Below are 22,401 nucleotides of genomic sequence, written 5' to 3'. Positions count from 1 at the left end.
AGGGGAGGGGAGAATGGGGGGTAATTAGGTTCGGTCTGAGGAAGAAGACCGACAGGGCTAATTCCTCAGACCAAGAGCCTCTTCACCACGCCAAGGAGCCCCCCTTGAAGAGGAAATTTTGGCCTAGACATGAGAGAATGGTCCATGCAGTGAGTCTGCATAGTATAATCAAACTTCTTCCCTATATAGTGCATGATGGGAAAAGCAAACCTCTGACCTGGTAGTTGGTTTAACCCGTAAATGGTCCAAACGTATATATACGTTTTTACCGCTAGTGCCCCAAACGTATATATACGTTTTATTTTTCCTGCCTTCAAATTTGGCACGATTGGCCTGAGATGCCTTGTCAGCATAGAATGGGTCCTAACACTCAGTTTGCGTGGTATTAAAAAAATTTGGGACTACTTACTACCTTGTGGGAGCACCAGTTCAAATGAGCGCCAGCTAGAGCAAATAGGGCAGCAAACACCTAGGATTCACTGATGTCATGAAGTATTAACACTCCCATTTTAAGAGGAAAGTGATTTTGACCCCGAGTTTAGTGGCTTTGAGGTGGATGTGGCCACAAGTGGTCGAGGAAGTATCAAAAAACCTTGATAATAACCCATGTGCAATATTTGTGCAACATCCTTTCAGAATGTTTTATAATCTATGCCCTAAGTCAAGAGAAACAATTCTGGCTGGCTGGCAGGCTGGCTGGTTGGCAGGCTGGCTGGATTGCTGGCTGGATTGCTGGATGGTTGCCTGGCTGACTGATTAGCTGGTTAGCTGGCTAGCTGGCTGGCTGGCCAGCTGCATGGTGGTCAGCTGTGTGGGTGGCCAGCTGTGTGGGTGGCCAGCTGTGTGGCTGGCCGGCTGCTGGCGGCCAGGCTCTATCTCCGTTTGTCTGTCTGTATCAATGTCTATCTCTGTCTCTACCTCTGTCTGTCTTTGTCTATCTTTGTCTCTATCTATCTGTTTCTGTCTCTGTCTATCCCTGTCTATCTCTGTCTGTCTCTATCTATCTCCTTCTATCTGTCTATCTCTGTCTCACAGGTACACATAAATACATGTATACATAGTGTAAATTACCTAGGATAACCCAAAAAATCCAGACAAAGTGCTATACTCTGCTTGAAGATGTGAGTAAAGGTGATGACGCAGTCTTGTGGCTCTCTCTGAGACAGAGAGCTAGACGGATAGACAGGGAGCTTGACAGACATGTTTGTGTACCAGGGAAAACAAAGGAGGGCGATGTTCATCAAATGTCACCTCTAATCTTTTCTTATCAGCTGTACCCTCCCCACCCTTCTGTAGTGTATGCTCATCAAACGTCAGCTCTTATCAGATGTTATCTCATCATGTCACTGTCAGGGGAGGACTTTGTTTTTCATGCTTCAAGGAAACTTATTATGTATTCTTCTTCTTCTTCCTCTTCTTCTACTGCTCCTGCTGCTGCTGCTGCTGCTGCTGCTGCTGCTCCTGCTGCTGCTGCTCCTGCTGCTGCTGCTGCTGCTCCTGCTGCTGCTGCTGCTCCTGCTGCTGCTGCTGCTGCTCCTCCTCCTCCTCCTCCTGCTGCTGCTCCTCCTGCTGCTGCTCCTCCTGCTGCTGCTGCTGCTGCTCCTCCTCCTCCTCCTCCTCCTTCTCCTCCTCCTCCTTCTCCTCCTCCTCCTTCTCCTCCTCCTCCTGCTCCTCCTCCTCCTTCTCCTTCTCCTCTTCCTCCTTCTCCTCCTCTTCCTCCTTCTCCTCCTCCTTCTCCTCCTCCTCATTATTATATACTTCCACATATCCAAAACATTGCTGGGACATATAAATACTTTGTATATATTCCAAGACAATAGTAAATGACCAAGGCAGGTGTAAATGTCCACCTGTCAGTGTGTTTGTGACAATTTGAGTACAATTTCAGTAACTAATACTAGTGTCAGAACAAAGATTGGTTATGAAATGACAAGAACTAATATAAATTGTAATTATCAGAACATGAAAATTATATAAAATAATATGAAAAATAGAAGAAAAGGTATATCGGCAACACTTTTGCAAGCTGCAGCGCTCCATGTTGCCGCCAGGTGATCCCCAAGTGCCAACTTTGCGGCCTCATATCTCGGTAAGTACTGACTCTAAAAAAAATTTTTTTTATCCTATAACACTTAGAAAAATGTGCTCTTTTTTTCAATAAAAAAACAATTTTTTTATTTTTCAAAATATTCAGGGCACTGGGGTAGTGAACGTATACATATATACGTTTGGACCATTTACGGGTTAAAATAGCAACTTTCAACTGATAGAATGGAAGACATACTACTGAAATTGAAATAATTTTGGTCAGTTTTAGGATACGAAGTAGCTTGAAATAGGGCTCAAATTTAGAGAGAAACATTAATTTTTTTACAATTTCCCTGATAAAAAGGCCCCCTTAGTCTGTTTAATAGGTTTTTACTAGGTCTGCTTCAATTACTGGTATGCCCAAAACAATGACCAATAATTTTTTGGTTGTATTTTATTAACCCTCTGAGGGTCCATCCTGTAGTTCTACAGCTTTGAAGTTAGGGTCCAAGCCATAGTTCTACGCCATGAGCTCAGCTCACTCACATAAGCTGTGAGCGGTAAATTTGGGCCTAGATATGAGAGAGTGGATCTACATAGTAAGTGTGCACAATATAAAACATATCCTTTAGCACACAGTGCATGAGAAAAAAAAATATGACTTTTTTGTTTTTGGTATTTTTTAATGGTTTTTACAGTTGTATTCATGGTGTCTTGGTCTCATTTGATAGAATGGAAGATATATTACAGAAAAAGAGATGATTTTGACTGGTTTTAGTACTGAAAATAGGGTGAAACTGAGCTCAAAGTAGTGGAAATGTTTGATTTTTGCCTATGTTCAAGAGTAAACAAATGTCACGCGTCCAATACACATCAACTGGTGGGTCTAATATACGTTCACAAATGCGCTGATATTACTTACACAATTATTATAATATTGAATAAATCTATTTTTTGGTGTGAATAAAAATTCATTATGTGAATAAAAGATCAAAATGGAATTCATTTGTAAAGCTGGAAACATAACTACTAAATAGAAGAAATTTTATTTTAGTTCCAGGAATGCCTGCATTATTTATTCTGGACCCTATTTTAAAATTGGAATATTTTGAACTATGTGTGAAATTGGCCAAATTACCAATTTCTGTTCACTTTATTGGGTAGTTGAAATAGTTGATTGCGCAGTTCGAAAAAATAGATGTAATACCAGTGAAATAGGGGGTCTGGACCCTGAAAGGGTTAACACGAGAAAAAGAGTAAAAAATACTGATAATTCTTGTTTTTTGTAATGCTGGATTCAAAATGGAGGGCAAGTGTAATATATGAGAGGCCTGAGGAAATGATTAATTAACAGAAGAATGTTGCTTTAGTGCCTGGAATGATTAGTGTTTTTTGGACTCAGTTTTTAAACTGAAATTTGTTGAATTTTGGGCAAATCTGGCCAAATTACCAACTTCTGTACACCTTACAGGACAATTTTGACAGCAGAATGAGAAGTCTCATGTGCTTAATAGAACAAACAGTATGCATACTAACAAAATAGCTAAGAATTTCATTAAAATGAGCAATGTAATTGACTTGAAATAGGAGTGAAATCACTAATGCATCAATTGAGCCAAAACTGTCAACTTTATGTCTGCACAATTCCACAAAATCTTCATTAATTTCATATTTTTGGTGTCATTACCATCAGGAAAAGATTCTCTACCATATCACTTCCTTGCCAGAGAATGGTGATACTACAGTTCAGATGCCCCACCAAACAGCAAGTATCTCCACCCCTCCTTCAGAGTGTAGCCACTGTACTTCCCACCTCCAGGACTCAAGTCCGACTTAATTAAAGACCTTTAGCCCTTTGACTGTTTCGGTCGTATATATACCTCTTACAAGCCACCGTGTTTGACGTATTTTACGCATAAATTCTAGCGGCTTCAAATCAAGCAGGAGAAAGCTGGTAGGCCTACATGAGAGAGAATGGGTCTGAGTGGTGGGTGTGCACCCTGTGAAAAAAAATCGAGGACTCAGTGGTGCATTGTGGGAACGCCATCTTAGTACTCCATTTTCACCATGCCTCCCAGCAAGAAGTACCTCACTCCTCGGTGGATTGGAGGACTTTTGTTCCTAAGTGATAGCTTTGACAGTGATGGAAGTGCCAGTGAAAGTGAATTTCATGGTTTTGGAGTGGGTGTGACCGAAAGCAGCACCCAGGATAACGTAATTAGTGACGAAAATCGAGACGACCCTCAACCGTCGATATCTGGTGCTGGGCAGTCTCATTCAAGTTCATCTGTACCAGGACGAAAGAGGGAACTATTTACTCGTGTACATGACTCAGATGTGAGCAGTGAAAGTGATAGTGATTTCAAAGCTTTGAAAGCAGTTCTAGTTGCGACAGTGAGGGTGAATATTCTCCAGTGAAGCAGCAGTATATACGACGTAGCATGCGTTCTGGTAGTGTGTCATATGTTGTTCCAAGAGGAAGGAGTAAATCTCGGAGTACATCCCATGGCCCTACACCACGAACTGATAGTGAAGATAACAATATTGTTACAATCGGTATGAATGATGAGAGTGAGGTAGCAGGTGGTGGTGGTGATAGTGATGGTGGCATGAGTCATGTGGCACCAGCAGCGGGCCATGCTACTACCGACGCTGCTAACTCAGCACAACCACAACCAGCCTCAACAAACCCCACACTCCCACAACATCCACAACCTGCACAACCACAACCACCTTTCAATATCCAGAACCCACCAGCAGACCACATCTGGGATTGGCACCAAGGTGACAATTTTGTTCCCAATCCACATGACTTGGATGAAACACAAAGTGGAATACGACCATCATGCACACTTGGGAACAATGCTACTGAACTGGAATGCCTTCAGTTATTCTTCGATGAACCCCTGATGGACATTATTGTCAGGGAAAGCAATACATACTTTGAGTACACAATGGCAAACACAATTCTTTCACCAAGATCACGCCTACATCAATGGAAGGACACAACTGTGGCAGAGATGTATCTGTTCTTTGCCACAATAATGTTTATGCCACATGTGTGTAAGTACAGTGTCAACACATACTGGTCGACAAACTGCCTGACTTCAACCCCAGCTTTCAGTGACATTATACCAGTGAATAGATTTGTGCTACTGTTACGAATGCTACACTTTTCATACAAAATAAGGCCTGACAGAAGTGACAGGTTATATAAGATCAGAAATGTGTTTATGTACCTGAAACAAAAGTGCTGTATGTATGTTTATCCCTTCAGGAAGCTTGTTATTGACGAGTCTTTGATTTTGTTCAAAGGCACTCTCTCATTCAAGCAGTACATACCAAGCAAGAGGAAATGCTTTGGTATAAAGTTATTTGTACTGTGTGACTGCAAAAGTGGTCTGGTTTTGGATATAATTGTGTACACTGGCAGTAAAACACTGCAAGATACCAGGAAGTTACTGGGTATCTCTGTTGATGTGGTTAGAAATATGATGGAACCATATCTTGGTAAGGGGCATATTTTATATACTGACAACTGGTGCACAAGCCCCTTACTCAGTGATTTCTTGTGAGTGAAGATGACAGGCGTGTGTGGCACAGTGCATGGAAATCATAAACATATGCCCAAGTTCGACACTGGCACTCGTAGAGGTGATGTTCAGGTGTTTGCTGCCAATGACATCATGGCATTTCGGTGGCATGACAAAGGTGATGTCACACTGCTGATATCAGTTCACCGACAAGAAATGGTAGACAGTGCAAGCAGAATAGAGACCAATGAACCCATTGTAAAACCTGCAGCTGTGATGGATTACAACCTCAATATGCAGTTATTGGACAAATGTGACATGCAGATTGGGTTTGCTGATTGTGTTCGCAAGAGTTATAAGTGGTACATAAAACTCTTTTTCCATCTTCTTGACATTTCCATGCTGAATGCTTATAATATGTAGAAGTTGAAGACCAACAACAAACCCAAATATGGTGAACTTTGTTTGTCAGTTATCAGACAAATAATATTCAAGTACCAAGGAACAACACTTGCAACACACCAGCGCCCACGAAATTATCAACACATGCCCTCTCGTCTGAGGCCTGGTGACCACTACCCCATACCACTGCCTGCTACTGCTTTCAAGAAAAATGCCCAGAAGGTGTTAGGTCTGTGCACATACCACAAAACGCCCACAAAAATGCAGACACACTCGTTTTATGTGCGAGGAGTGTAAAACACCATTGTGCATACACCCATGTTTCAAAGAATTCCACAAGCTGCAGCAGTTCGAGGGAAGTGTCCAGTGATTGTACATCTGTATATATATTATTGAACAATTGTAATAAAACTTTTTTATATTGTTTGTTTGCGTAAACAAGTTTTGAAAAAAAAATGTGATGATACTAGTGTTTTTGCTATAATTATGTTACATTCAACGAATGCATATATGAACATTGCACCATACTCTGGTCTCACAGGCCACATAAGTTATGTGAAAAAAATAAAATAGTGAAAAAAAACAAGAAATCTTCGAATACAAGTAAACCAAAGTTTACCGGGTGAGCAGCAGCAGTCACCGCTGTTGCCATACGCAGCTCATTTTCTGCCAACTTCATGCCTCTATATCTCGGTAAGTACTGATGGCATTTTTTTTTTGTGTGGGGGGGGGGGGACTAAAACAATCAGAAATATAATCTTAACATTTTCATAAGAAAAAATAATTTTTTTTTTCGAATTTCTTTCGACACAAGGAGACACTTCAGGATTAGGGGTTTCAACAGGAAAGGGGTTAATAGTTTTTTATATACATGAAAATTGTTATCCATTGGTATTCAATTTTCTAACATAAATGTTTCTGGCATTTACATTTATATTACACAGATACACTACAGTGCTTGATTATCTCCACCCCTCCTTCCGAGTGTAGCCACTATACTTCCCACCTCCAGGACATAAGTCTGACTTAATTTAAGACCTTTAATAGTTTTTTACATATATGAAAATTGCTATACATTGGTATTTAATTTTCTGACAAATGCTTCTGGTATTTACATTTACATTACACAGATACACTACAGTATTTGTCATGCCATTATGCCGGGTGAGCGCCCATGCATAATGCCGTGACGAAAATCAAAGGCCTACCATACAGGGGGCTTTTTTCGTCAGTACATTATGCCAGGTAGCAGTCGTTAGCATGATGTCACGGTCTGCCACCACACTCCACAGTGACTCCTCAGTGCTCACATGGCTGCCATGGTGAGAGAAACTGTTGTACTTTTGTCTCTCATCCACCCCATCTTTTGTCTGGTGTTCCCTTTGGTTTTGGGGCTATACATCTTTGATTATGGGTAAAATGAAGTTTTTAACTCCCGAAACTATAGTTCAAATCATAAGGCTTCACAAAGCTGGGCACCAGATGAAGGTAACAGTGGAGAGTGTTGGTGTGTGTTGAGCATTCAGTGAGGAACTGATTGCAGCGTTGCAAGGCTGGTGGCAGTGTGGAGATACCGTATGCCAAACCTCGGCCTGGCCACTCGATGAAGACATCTGTTCATACCTCAACTGTGTTAAAGAAGCAGTTAGAGAGTACATCTAAGGTAACTGCTAGAGAAATGAAAGAAAAGAAGCCACACCTTCTCTCAGAGGTGTCTGTAAGAACTGTTAGCAGACATGTGTCAGAACTGGGCAACAGTAGTCACCACCAGGTTAAGAAACTGATCCTCTCCAAGCTACAGAAGAAACGTAGGCTGACTATGCAAAAAAAAAAATCTTCAATGGAACCCTCAAAAGTGGTCTGAAGTACTTTGGAGTGATGAAGCAACCTTAATTGTCACCTGTAACCATGGGGAACATGTGTACTGGCCCAAAGATAGTAACCCGCTAGACCCACCGAACGCCCAGACTCACTCATGATTTGGCAGTGTTTCAGTGTTGAACTCTTTGTGCTTCCCAAAAACCAGTATATGAACCAGTATAATTACCTGGATATATTGTGTGACAATTTACCTGAGGCGTTTGACAAGTGTGGGGGCTACGGTTTTTATGCAGGACGGTGCACCATGTCATACCGCCAAATCTGTAGTTCAGTAGCTTAAGGATTGTGAAGTGAGGTTCTATAATGACTAGCCAGGCAATTCCCCAGACCTAAACCCTATTGAGAACCTCTTGTCAATAATGAAACAAGGTTCAATGGGCAAGGATATCAGTTCTATCCCGCGGCTGGAGGCTGCTCTACATGAGGCATCGAATAATATACCTCTCCAAACACTCAAGAACTTGTACGAGAGTCTTCCTACACAGCTGAGGGATGTGATTAAGCGTAAAGGACGCAGCACCAAGTATTAAAACCTCGGTAAGTGTGCAAATATATATATTATAATCTTTCATGGTACGTGTTTGTGTTTTGGTACGTGTGTGGGGAAGGGGCAGCATAATGCCGTGATGAGCACTATATGTTTCACCTTCATTGGATTTTGTAAACCCACTGTAAATTAATAATTTTGGTTTATTTAGATATCTTCCTGAACCTTATGCATTCTCCATTGTATCATTAATATTTTTAGGGATGGAAAGAGATACATAGTACTTGGTACAAGTTAAATATGAGTTATAGAGGAATGAAAACAATAAATATTGGATGGGTGGTGGTGCGAAGTAATGTTTTGTGAAGGCCTATCATTCTGAAATGAAAAAAATAGGGGGAAAACCAAAGAGGATGTAGATTTTGTAAGCACTAACATCACGTAATTATGCTGCGGGTTAGAGGTTCTAGGAATGTTCTGAGCAGCACCAGATAAACGTGCTTGAAATTTTTATAAAGAAATACCAACGGGTTTAAAGATATAACTGTAAGAGCGGGAGGTAAAAAAGTGGCATATACAATACTGTGGAAGAAATAATGTAAAAAAAATATAAGAACATAAGAAAGGAGGAACACTGAAGCAGGCCTGTTGGCCCATACTAGGCAGGTCCTTCACAAACCATCCCACCAACAAAATATTTACCCAATCCAATTTTCAGTGCTACCCAAGATATAAGCTTTGATAATTCTAATCCAACCCCTCTCACTCAAGTATTTATCCAACCTAAATTTCAAACTACCCAAAGTCCTAGCTTCAAAAACTCTACTAGGCAGACTGTTCCACTCATCAACTACCCTATTTCCAAACCAATACTTTCCTATATCCTTTCTAAATCTAAACTTATCTAATTTGAATCCATTATTGTGGGTTCTCTCTTGGAGAGATATCCTCAAGACCTTATTTATATCCCCTTTGTTAACCCTTTGAGGGTCGACAGGCCCTCTCCGAAACTTGTTCTCAGGGTTAGCCAAATTTAAAAAAAAAAAAATTATTTTTTCTTATGAAAAGATAGAGAATCTTTTCCCGATCATAATGACACCAAAAGTATGAAATTTGATGGAAAACTTACGGAATTATGCTCTCGCGAAGTTAGCGGTCTCGACGATGTTTATGCATCGGCGATTTTGCCCACTTTGAGCGCTATTTTCGGCCAATTCCAATGTACAAGTCGACAAAAATCATAACTATTTTGCTAGAACTCCATTTTTTCTATCGAATGAGTACAAGAAACCACCCATTTACCAATTTCAACTATCCAATAAAGTGGTCAGAATTTAGCAATTTTGCCAATTTCACACAAATTTCAAAAGATGCCAATTTCCGAATAGGGTCCAGAATAAACAAGACATTCCTGGCACTAAAATAACAAGTTCTCTGTTCGTTAGTCACATCCCCAGGCCCCTCTTATATTTCTTTGGCTTTCCACTTTGAATTTTTATTATTACAAAAAATAGAAGATTTACTGTTATGCAGACTGCTGCATTAGTGTAGAAATGGTTTAAATAATATCAGCGTACTTGTGAAAGAATATTAGACTCGCCAGTTGACGTGTATTGGACGCTTGGCATGATTTGTTTACTTTTGAACTTTGATAAAAATCGAACATTTCTGCTACTTTGCACTCAATTTCAAGGTACTTTTCATTGTAAAACCAGTCAAAATCATCTCAATTTTTGTAATATGTCTTCCATTCTATAAAATGAGACCAAGAAAAGTAGAATACAACAATAAATACCATACGAAAATACAGTGCAAAGTCGCAGTTTCATTCCAAAAACACAAGGTTTTTTTTTTCTCATTACGCACTGTGTGCTGCAGGATTTTTTTTACACTGCGCACACTGACCACATAGACCCATTCTTTCATATGTAGGCCTACGAGCTTTCTCTCACCAGATCTGAGGGCGCTAGAATTTAGGCGTACTAGTACGTCAAAAACCCTGGGTCATAAGCCGTACTAGTACGGCCGAAACCCTCAAAGGGTTAATACCCATCTTCCACTTGTACACTTTGATTATGTCTGCTCTCATTCTCTCAGTAGTAGTAACCAGTTACCAGTAACCAGTGTACCAGTAGATGACTCACTACCAACCGTCTCTGCCTGAGTCACTGTCTGTATTCATATTGTGCTGACCACAGCAGTATTCAAAGACCCCCTCACATATGGGTACTGTGGGCGGCCAGTCAGTTATACGAGAGTGAGCAAGGAGGCAGGCCGGCTGTTTGGCGCTACCCACATTATCCGTAATATACGTACTACCAGCCTACGTGAGTATTACTTTACCCTATCCACGTGTTCGAACCCCACATGATAAATGGTGTCACCGGTGTGGAGCGTGGATTTAAGTTTTTACGGGTAATTCAAGACGTTAGAAGACTGTTTGTGAGTAGCCGGCAGGGTCAAAGGTGAACCGTCTCACCCACCAGCTACTCGCTCCCCTCACAACCTCCACCTCCAGCCTGCAAGCCTGTTGCAGCCGTTTTTTCAAGCTTCCTGGCTTAGTTCGTGTGCTAATTGCTTCAATCTCCGAGGGGTTGACCCGGATTTTGCAATTAAGCCAGTAGTAAGCCAGACTGTGGAAGTGTACGCCAGTCAGCCTATCATCCAGCCTGTCTCCTGTCATCCACCTGCTCCTCCGTGCTGTGTGCATCGTTACACGTCTTCCAGTCAGCCATTCTCGTGGGTTAAGCCAGTCAGCCAACCCAGCTTCTAACCCAGCTGAGAGAGAGAAGTAAGCCACGTATCCTCTGAAGTATTGTTTCATATATCGCTTTGTGCTCCCAGTTGGATGCCAGTTGGATGCTAAGCGTGGTCTTCACCATCCCTGTGGCATAGTGGCTTATCAAGCCACCTTCGTGGGTAGTGAGTGGAGTGCGCGCCAGTGAGCGCCAGCGAGAGTCACACCCACCACCACCACTCTACTCACACCACCCCACCACCACCACCACCAGCCATCCACCCATCTACCTGTGGCTGTTTGCACCCTTGTACCGGGTCCTAATACTATTTTGGCTCACATAATTGGTCAAGAGATTGTAGCTGAGCGCCGACGATAAAGCCAATTATGTGAGTTCACCGAGAAAGCGCATTTCTTCACGACGACAGTGTGTGTCGGCGTCATCACCACGCAGGACAACCTTCCTCATCACCAGTCATCACTGTCGACTACTACAGACTTCAGTGATAATTTTCTGTTTAGAGACATTTTACTTGCATTTAAAGACATTTGCGTGTGTGAGACATTTATAGTGAATTTCTTGTGTACTCTAAACCTTGTGTTTTCAGTGTAGACTCAGTGTTTCTTTGACTCGTTATTTTTGCAATATTTTTCAGTGTTATCGCTCATCTCATATTTTTTTAGCTGTGTTTTTTTTATGCTACTCTCTGTCAGTAGTAAGTATTATTGTGTAGTGTACCAGTCAGTCACTCTGTGTGAAGTGATTCATTTTTTTTATTATATTCTTTCAGCATTGTATTCTCCAGTAACTGTCATTGTATTTCATGCAGTGATATTCACCCCAGTATACCAAATTATCCATTTATTTCTATGTGTGTCTTTTTTCGTATGCCAGCAGTGTCTCATTCCTCTAATTTTTTCGCAGACTGTGTACCATTATTTTTGCCAGCAAATTTTTGTCGTATCAGTCACAGCAAGATTTTGTTGTAAGAATATACTAAAATAATGAATACGTGATTAAGTGTTGTGTGCCCTGCCACTTGTAAGTGTTACACTTCCAGTTTTGTTCCTTTGTTTTATTTTTATTCATATTTTTATATTTCTTTGAACAAATTCACTCTTGATGTAATTTCAATTACTTTTAACGTAAAGTGTTTTCTTTACTCTGTTTGAGTAAATTGTTTTGTCTAATTTACAATTATGAGTTACAGTGTTCAATCAGTTTTTCTTCATATTTTTGGTATTTTATTATTTAACCTGAGTTTTCCCAGTGACACTTTATTATTGCAGTGATTATTTCTACACCTTATTTTATTGCACTGTTCTGCAGTGAATTATTTTGTTGCACTGTTCTGCAGTGAATTATTTTCTTTTATTGATATTTTTATGCATTATTATTCTCAGTTCATTATTGTTTGAGTCTTGTTTTTCCATTTTATTAATTTTCCTGATATTGTCTTTGCATTATATTTTAATTTTGTTTATGCATTCTTAGAAAATACTTAAATTTCCCAGTTAACAATTTAGTAATTTTATTTTATACCTTTTACATTGATTTTGTTAGTTAATTTCTTTATTAGCAAGAGTAAAGACAGCTCATTTTGCATTTAATTCAGTCTCCAGTAATATTTTTACTTGTATATTTCAATGTAATTTTTTTTTCTTGGCCAATAGTCCTTCACATTGAGTTGTCCTTCCTCTTGCAGTGTATCTTAGACATTTTTTTATTACTTCTGCAGAATTAGTTGCATCTCTTTTATTTCAATTCTAGCGTTTTGTATCATTTTTATTGTTCATTATTTTTGCCTTATTTCTCGTACAATTTCTTTGCCATTATGTCTCACATACCGTCAAGTGATACTTTAGTGAATGTCGACACTCAGACCTCTCAGGCTACTGCTGCTCCTGTCATCAGTCCTCACAATTCCTTAGCGACTGACAGACCGATCCAGACACCGAGATACTATAGTTATACTCGTGATTCCCTTGATGCGTTACCTTTATTCAATGGCCATGTACATAGTCTTGAAGCATGGTTTGTGGCCATTCGTTCTCGTGCTGGTGCTCTAGTTGAAGGTCCTCCTTCAGAGGAAAGTCTTATCAGACTTGCTAAAGAAGCTCTTCATCGATCCCCTGCTGCTGTTCACATTGTTGATCTCCTTGATATGCGAGACTTCAGGAATCTTACTAAGTGGTCACAATATGAGGAACTGATTCGTTCTTTCCTTGTCCCAGTAAAAACAGCTGATCCATATGTCGTTCTTAGGGAACTAGTGAATGCTACACCCATGAGTAATGAATCGTTGAGTGCATTTGCTGTTAGATTAGACAAACTTTTATCATCATTTATCAATGCTGTCCAGTCATCAGCTTTTCTCCCTGAAGAGGCTAAACCATTTACAGAATTGCTTGCTAAAATAGCAGCTTTTGGAGCAATCAAAGAACTAATGCCGCCTGCTTCCGTGTGTGCTTATGAGGCTAATCCTCCAACTGTGATGATGGAACCACTTACAGCCTTAAATCATGTACATTCCTTGTGCCCCCAGGGTACTTTCCCATGTATCAAAAGTAATGTCACACATATGCCTCAGTTTGCACCACCTCTTGTTTGCGCCACAGAGACAAATCGTGGTCGTCAACCATCTCAGAGATCACCAAAAACCAGTGTACAGAGTCGTTATAAACCTCGTAGTATTCATAGTACATTCAGTAACCATAGTCGGCGGACTTGTTACAACTGAGGTTTCCGTGGCCATATTGCAATTAATTGTCCTGATAGTTACCCTAAGAGATGTCGTACTGATGATGAGTACCAGTCACTGCCGTACTGTACTTATCATAGAATACATGGACATGACACATCTGAGGTCTTTCCGTAGCCGTTCCAACCGCAGAACCCGTAGAGGAAACAGATATCATGGTTCTCAAAATAACCAGAACCAGGCTCATTCTTCCAATTCTCAAAATAACCAGAACCAGGTTCATTCTTCCAATTCGGGGGAATTCGAGCGCCCCAGTCAAACCATCCCATGGTGACAGTAGGTGATAATGAGTACACCATCCCCGTTCACAATTCCTTTGAAGCCTTAAGCAGTCTCAAGAATGACAATCCTGCTGATGATGTTGCTTCACATGTCTCTGACATAGATGATTTTGGGGATGAAGTAGAACAAGTCTTTTCTGATGACAATCCACCTTTTTGTTTGCACATAACTTCCAATGCAACCTTAGGCCCTATAGTGCAAGCATCTGTTCATAATGCGCCCGTTCATTTGTTCATGGACTCTGGTACGCAAGTCAATATTATTAGCTCTAGTTTGTTTAAGGATAAGCAGTTACGACATGTCCTTCTCGTAGAACCGACTCATGTGTCCTCCCTTAGTGGAGTAGCTGGTTCTCACCTGCGTGTCCGAGGTCGGACTTCCCTAACCTTTTCTATCCAAGGTAGAGACTTCACTGCTTCCTTCCTTGATGTCGACCAGATTACTTTCCCTGGTGACCTTCTATTGGGATTTGCTTCCATGCGAGACTTATGCATTGTGCTCGACCCTTATCGATGGCATGCCCAAATTGATGACTTGATCGTACCATTTTGGGGTTACCAGCTTGGATCAGAAATCTGTCATACTGCTGCAGAGTATGATGTACGGATTAAGTCCTTACAAGGCAATGCATTCTCCAGTAGCGTACCCAAGCGGTCAGGCACTGGTAATTCTGTCACTCCCATCAGAGTTCCACCTATACCTTCAGACTTGCAGGATAGTGTTCCATTGCCTCAAGTGTCTGAGGACACTCAGACTGCCTTGAGTGCACAACCTATCCTTGCAATGACTGCTAGTTCGAGTAGTAGTTTCTCCACAGGGGATGCCTTGTCAGACAACGAGACCTCATCCACTTCACTGGATCAATCTGTTCCACCAGTTGAGGAGAAAGACTTAGCTCCCACTGACTTCCCAGATGAAGTCAAGCGTTTGTTGACTCTGTTGAACAAACGTCGTAAAGCCATTGCCTTACCAGGTGAGAAGATGGGTATAACGAACTTATTGTCCCATCGTATTCCACTTGAACCTGGTACTAGACCTATCTACATACCTGCGTACAGAATGCCTCATTCACAAGTTGCTGTCGCAGAAGAATTGATCAATCACATGCTTGATGATGGAGTTATTGCACCTAGCAATTCACCTTGGAATGCACCCTTGATCCTAGTACCTAAGAAGGACGGTACTTGGCGCCCAGTGATTGACTTTAGGAAGTTAAATGCGAAAACTATTCCAGATCGCTTCCCACTTCCTGTACTGGGTGATCTTTTACGTAACATCGGAGATAACAAAGTCTTTTCAACCCTGGATTTGTTACAAGGGTTTTGGCAAGTCCCTCTTCACGAGGACAGCCAAGAGCTAACTGCATTCTCCACTCCTACAGGTCATTATCACTTCCTCCGTATGGCATTTGGATTACGATCTTCCCCTATCATGTTCTCAAGGCTCATGACTAATATCTTTAGAGGTCTCATAGGTAATGCACTTATGGTGTACTTAGATGACGTAATCGTCATGTCTAAAGACGTGGATACACACTTGAAAAGACTTGATGTAGTGCTTGGTAAGCTTGAAGAAGCCAATTTAAAGATCAAACTGTCTAAATGTCAATTTTTCAGATCAGAAATTAAATTTCTTGGTCACGTAGTCACTCCTAGAGGGGTTACGACTGACCAAAGTAAAGTAACTGCAGTACTAAATTTTCCAACACCCAAAACTGCTGATGCCGTAAGATCCTTTGTGGGCTTAGCAGGTTTTTATAGATCTTTCATTGCCAATTTTTCTTCCATAGCTGCTCCTCTAACTGAGTTGCTTAAGAAAGATGCTCCTTTTGTTTGGACCTTCCGTCAAGAAAGAGCATTCCAAACTCTAAAAGAAAAGCTAACATCTGCTCCAATTTTGAAATTTCCAGATTTTTCTAAGCCCTTCTATCTGACAACTGATGCTAGTTCCATTGACATAGGTGCCGTACTAGCTCAGAAGACCGATGGCAAGTACAACGCAGTTGCATTTGCTAGCCGAGTCCTTATGAAGGCTGAACGTAATTATACAGTAACTGAGCAAGAAACTTTAGCAATAGTATGGTCTTTAAAGCACTTCCGAGACATTATTTATCAGTACTCTGTTCATGTCTTGACAGACCATGCTCCACTGATACCTTTATTCCAGAATAAACAACCTACTGGAAGGTTAGCCAGATGGACCTTGACTATCCAAGAGTTCAATCCCACCTTTGAGCATTTACCTGGCAAGTCAAATGTAGTCGCAGATGCCTTATCGCGACATGTTAGTATAGTAACTGCAGACCCTCCATTTAGTGCTGAAGAAGTAAAGAATGCTCAACGAACAGATCCCATGTGGTCTGGTGTGATTCGATTCCTGCTCCAGGAAGATCTTATTCCGACTGTGAAGCCACCAGCACCCATCAGTGACTTTGTCATGAACCAAGAATTACTGTATCGAACAGCCGAGTTGGGTACTCCTAGCAGAAGAGTATACCAGTTAGTAATTCCACAGTCACTAGTGAATGTAGCCTTACAGCTAGTTCACGATGTACCAGGTGTTGCACACCCTGGTATGAATCGTTCAGTAAAACAAGCCAGATTGAAATACTTTTGGCCTCGTATGGCAACTGATATTTCTGAGTATGTTAAGAAATGTAGTGTCTGCATGCAACATAAAGGTAATGCTAATGGCCCTAATCCAATCCAAGTGTATCCAACTACTAGCGAACCGTGCGAAAGAGTTGCGCTAGATTTGTTAACTAATTTCCAATGTTCCCTCCAAGGCAACAAACATCTGTGTGTTATGGTAGACCATTTCACCAGATATTGTGAGTTAGTTCCTATTGCAGATAAGACAGCCGAGACAGTAGCTAAGGTGTTTAAAGAACGCATTATCTGCAGGCATACCAACCCTAAGTCCCTAGTAACAGATAATGGAGGTGAATTCTGTAATGAAATTCTTGAAAATTTGTGCACCTTGTACAAGATCTCTAAATCCGCCATTGTTCCTCATCATCCTGCCAGCAATGGGTTAGCGGAACGAACCAATAAGAAAGTACTTGATGTCTTGAGAGCCACTATCAATCCCAACAGTGAAACTTGGGATGAAGTTATACCTGATGTGCAGTGTGCTATAAATTCTGCTTACAATGTTTCTATAGGTGACACTCCACATTATGCATTGTACGGTGTAGATAAACGTTTGCCTTATGAGTTGTTATATTCTAATCCGAAACCAAATTACAACCCTGATGATTTCATAGCAACTCGTACCAGCTTAGCTCAAAGTGTTTTTAGAAGAATCCGTGAAACACTTCATAAATCAACAGCAGAATTTACAAGAGTCGCAAACACTCGAGCAAAGCCATCCAAAATCAAAGTAGGTTCGAGAGTTATGCTGATTAACTTTAACAAAACGTCTGCAATGCCAAAGCTTGATCAAAAGTTTGTTGGTCCTTATCGAGTAGTTGAACATATCACTGGTAATAAGTATAAGGTTAGAGAGATTAGTACTGGTCAGTATAAAGAATCGCATTTAGATCATATGAAGTTAGTATGTGATGATAATGATGTTCCAACCCAGACTAATGTGACAGACTCTGACAATCCTCCTGATCCTGTACTCTCTTCCTCTGATACTCAGACGATCAACCTGAATGTCGTTATTCCCTACGTACACGACAGGTATTGAGAAATCCTCAAGTATCATTTGTAACATCCAATTCAGATTTGCCTCAAATACAGCATGAGTTAGCCAATGCAACAGAGTTTGATCCTCCCAGAGATGACACCCATTCTGCATATGTCAATCTTACCCTAGCAGAGTTGGGGTTAAATGTAAATAACCTGTATAGATGAATAATTACAGTATCAACTTATCAGTATTCAAGAATTTTTTTTTTGTGTTCATGTTCTCTCCGCATTCTGAGAGTTAACAGTCTAGATTTGAGTGCACCGAATCTGCTTTCTGTTAAACACTTCTTTCTTTGTATATATTCTTCCTCAGAATCCGTAGATCACATGAATACAGATCGATCGATCAAATTTTTTTTTTTTTATCACTTCCACTGTATACTCGCAACGTTGAGTTTCATTCGATGAGTTTCATTTGATGAGTTTCATTCGATGAGTTGTGCTATATTATACCTTGTATTGCATTACAGTTTCAGTTACGTAAGCTTCCATTCCAATGTTCTACTTATGTATGTTATAATGTTTAATTGTTGTGTACTTTGACATTGTATAGAATCAGCCCAAGCCGTATACCTGCCATCTCTAGTTTGTATTAGTTGTATGTCGGGACGACATACGTTAGCGTCGCCGACATAGTAGTAACCAGTTACCAGTAACCAGTGTACCAGTAGATGACTCACTACCAACCGTCTCTGCCTGAGTCACTGTCTGTATTCACATTGTGCTGACCACAGCAGTATTCAAAGACCCCCTCACATATGGGTACTGTGGGCAGCCAGTCAGTTATACGAGAGTGAGCAAGGAGGCAGGCCGGCTGTTTGGCGCTACCCACATTATCCGTAATATACGTACTACCAGCCTACGTGAGTATTACTTTACCCTATCCACGTGTTCGAACCCCACATGATAATTCTTCATCTAACAAGTGAATGTAATTTAACCCCTTGACTGTCGCAACCCTCAATCCTGAGGTGTCTCCTGGTGTCACAAAATTTCAAAATTTCAAAAAAAAAAAAAAAAAAAACAAAAAACAAAAAAAAAAAAAAATCTTATGAAATGATAGAGTATTCTCCCGATTGTAATGACACCAAAAAAAAAAAATGAAATTTGATGGAAAACTGATGGAATTAAGCTCTCGCAAAGTTAGCAACCTCGGCGATATTTACCAATCAGCGATTTTGCCCACTTTGAGCCATATTTTCGGCTAATTCCATTGTTCCAGTCGACCAAACTCATAGCTATTTCTTTAGAACTCCATTTTTTCTATCGATTGAGTACAAGAAACTGCCCATTTACCGATTTCAACTACCCAATATTGTGGTCAGAAATTTGCAATTTGGCCAATTTCACAAAAATTAAAAAATATGACAATTTCAAAATAAGGTCCAGAATGAACAATGCAGACATTCCTGGCTCTAAAATAACATTTTCTTTGTTCATCAGTCATGTCTCCAGGCCCCTCTGATATTACTCGTGCTTTCTAATTTGAATTTTTATTCAAACAAAAATAGAAGATTTACTGTTATGCAGACTACTGCAATACTGTAATCATTGTGCAAATAATGTCAACCCATTCATGACTGCATATTAGAATGGCTAGTTGGACATTTATTGGTCAACGACATCATTTGTTTACTTTTGAACATTGGCAAAAATCAAACATTTCCCCTACTTTGAGCTCCATTTCCAGGTTCTTTTTATAGTAAAACCAATCAAAATCACCTCTATTTCTATAATATATTTTCCATTCTATCAAATGAGACCAAGAAAACGATAATACAACCATAAATACTATACAAAAATAGACCACAAAGTCGGCATTTTAATTAAAAAAAAAAAGGTCAGTTTTTTTTTTTTCTCATTATGCACTGCGTGCTCCAGGATTTTTTTTATATGGTGCACACTGACCACACAGACCCATTCTCTCACATTTGGGTCTACCAGCTTTCTCCTGCTTGATTTGAAGCTGCTAGAATTTATGAGTTTATATACGTCAAACACAGTACCTCGTAAGACGTATATATATGGCTGAAACAGTCAAAGGGTTAAGGGACTTCAATCTTTCTTCATACGGAAGATTTCTAATGCTATGAATTAATTTTGTCATTCGACGTTGAATGTTTTCTAATGAATTTATATCCATTCTGTAATATGAAGACCAGAACTGAGCTGCGTAATCTAGGTGAGGCCTCACTAATGATGTATAAAGCTGTAGTATGACCTCTGGATTTTTGTTGCTTACGCTTCTTGATATAAATCCCAGTAATCTGAAGGAAATGTTAGGCATTCTGAAAGTGCATTAGGCTTATTTCAAATATTCCTTTGAACTGCTACATTTACTCATCCTTCAACGACTGAAAACAAGCCTCTTTCACAAGTGGGAAAATTGCAAGAAAGGCAGAGACAAGTTTAAAAAGAACACTACTGGCAGGTAAATATGAAACTTAGTACAGACAAGTACATGAAAACTGTATTAATAATAATGATTTAGCATAGTTTTGAATTGTTAATAATGAGGAAGCCCAAGCAATACTGATCCAAGAACTTACCAGAGGAAGCATCAGCAACAGCCCTTGCAATTGCTGAACTAGACACTGTACGATTACGGTTCATTATGTCTTCAAATTCTGCCTCTGACAGTGGTGGAGGTCCTTCAATACGGTGATCAGCACTGCCAAATCCACCATGCTGGAATTTTAAGTTGGAATGATTTCAGAAAATGTTATCGCTAAGTCATAAATGCAACTGCATAAAAATTATGACTATACAGTTACTTTTAATGGTATACAAAAGAAAAAATGAGCTAGACACAATGGCAAAGCAAACTACGTATTTATTGCACATTTCAAGAACACAGGTTACAAATCAGAAAATCCTTAAACCATAAATCTTGCCACTTACAGAAAGTAGGGCTGATTGTTCATTGTGTTATATACCTATTTCCTAAATTTTTTTAACCTCAAAGCATTTTATTATATATAATGAAGAACAGCCACCAATATCCTTAAAGCACACTAAAGTAAATACAGTAGAACCCTGCTTTACAGTGTTTTGCCTTACGGCATTCCACTAAGACTGCGATTTCAAATTATAACCAAAATTTGCTATACAACGAGTGGTCTTTCAAATAGGGTGCGCCCCATCCGGTTCGTTTACATTCTACGTGAGCATTACTCTCTATGTCTGGAAATTTTCCAAAATTTCAAGTGTTTTAAAGTTATTGCATATTTTATATGTACTCTGATAATTATACTTATGTGTACCTGTACCTAAATATACTTACACACTGGTGCTGAAGTGCAGGTACACACTAATATCACTAAGTCTCTCTCTACTCAACGCCATATAATATCTTGGGCGCATTAAATGTCGTATATTACGTTAATGTACACATTTCCATTAATCCATCTATGATATCTTTCTCAAAATTATATAATAAGAATGCTACCTAACATATAAACTTGATACAAACACCCACAGTATAAAAACTGACATAAATATGAGATTTGTTTACGAAGCGTTTGGCAGGAGAGTCATAGAATTATGTTTTCTCTAGTCAAACACCAGAAACTTAAGTGAAATTTATTTCTTTCGTATGCCTTCACTCTATCTATAGCATTCACAACCCTTGTGAGTTTAGCGCTTTTTTTTATTATGATTATAATAATAATAACTTAAAAACCAACAACTTGTTATAATAAAAATTTATAATAATAATAATTTGTCAGAGCATCATTCCTTCTAAAAATTACATTACGTATGGGTGGGGTGGGGCAGGGAGGGCTGCCTTGGCTGGCCACCATACTTCCCAAACCTGACTTCCTACAAGTAAAACTCACCTCTCACCCTACATTAAGACTACAGTAGGGCCCCATTTTAAGGCGCTTTGCTTTACGGCATTCCGCTAATACAGTCATTTCAAATTATGATCAAAACTCTCTGTACGGCTCCCCCCACCTGACTTTCTAATTTGGTCACCGCGCCCCACCTAGTTTGTTTATATTCTCCATGAGATCCGTAAGCACTAAGTCTCTCCATTATGTCTGGAAACTCCAAAATTTCAAGTGTTTTTAAAAGTTATTTCATATTTTATACATACTCTGATAATAATACTTATGTATACCTGTACCTATATAAACTTACATACTGTGCTGGCATGCAGGTACACATTAAAATCAGTAAGAGTGTCTTATATCTCGAGACATCATGTTAGTAATGATTATAATAATCACCGTGTCTCACTAAATGTTGTATATTACGTTAATATACATATTTTCATTAATCCATCTATGACATTTTTTCAAAATTATATAATAAACACGATGCATAACATATAAAGATGATAAATACACCCCACAGTAGTATAAATAAACATAAATATGAGATGTGGTAGCCAGACGAATTGCACAAGTGACGCAATATTAGAATTAATAATAATAATAATAATAATCACCGAGTCTCATTAAATGTCGTACATTACGTTATTATACACATTTTCATTAATCCATCCATTATATTTTCAAAATTATATAATAAACACGATACATAACATATAATGATAAATACACCCCACAATAGAACAAATAATCATAAA

At 39.6% G+C, this 22,401-nt stretch overlaps 1 protein-coding gene across 1 annotated transcript in view; it reads right to left on the bottom strand.

Moving 5' to 3' along the window:
- The window catches only part of Cpsf6 (cleavage and polyadenylation specificity factor subunit 6), a 215,496-nt gene that overhangs the window by 26,061 nt on the left and 167,034 nt on the right, over positions 1 to 22,401 (bottom strand). Inside the window, exon 9 of the mRNA XM_070087088.1 lies at positions 20,357 to 20,495. Within this exon, the coding sequence (XP_069943189.1) occupies positions 20,357 to 20,495 (139 nt within the window). The remainder of the gene's footprint in view (positions 1 to 20,356; positions 20,496 to 22,401) is intronic.

This window comes from Cherax quadricarinatus, chromosome 20 (genome assembly GCF_038502225.1).
Source record: "Cherax quadricarinatus isolate ZL_2023a chromosome 20, ASM3850222v1, whole genome shotgun sequence".
In the NCBI taxonomy this organism is placed as follows: Eukaryota; Metazoa; Arthropoda; class Malacostraca; order Decapoda; family Parastacidae; genus Cherax; species Cherax quadricarinatus.
Note: the sequence above shows the minus strand (reverse complement) of the source record. Positions and strands in the feature narration are given on the sequence as shown.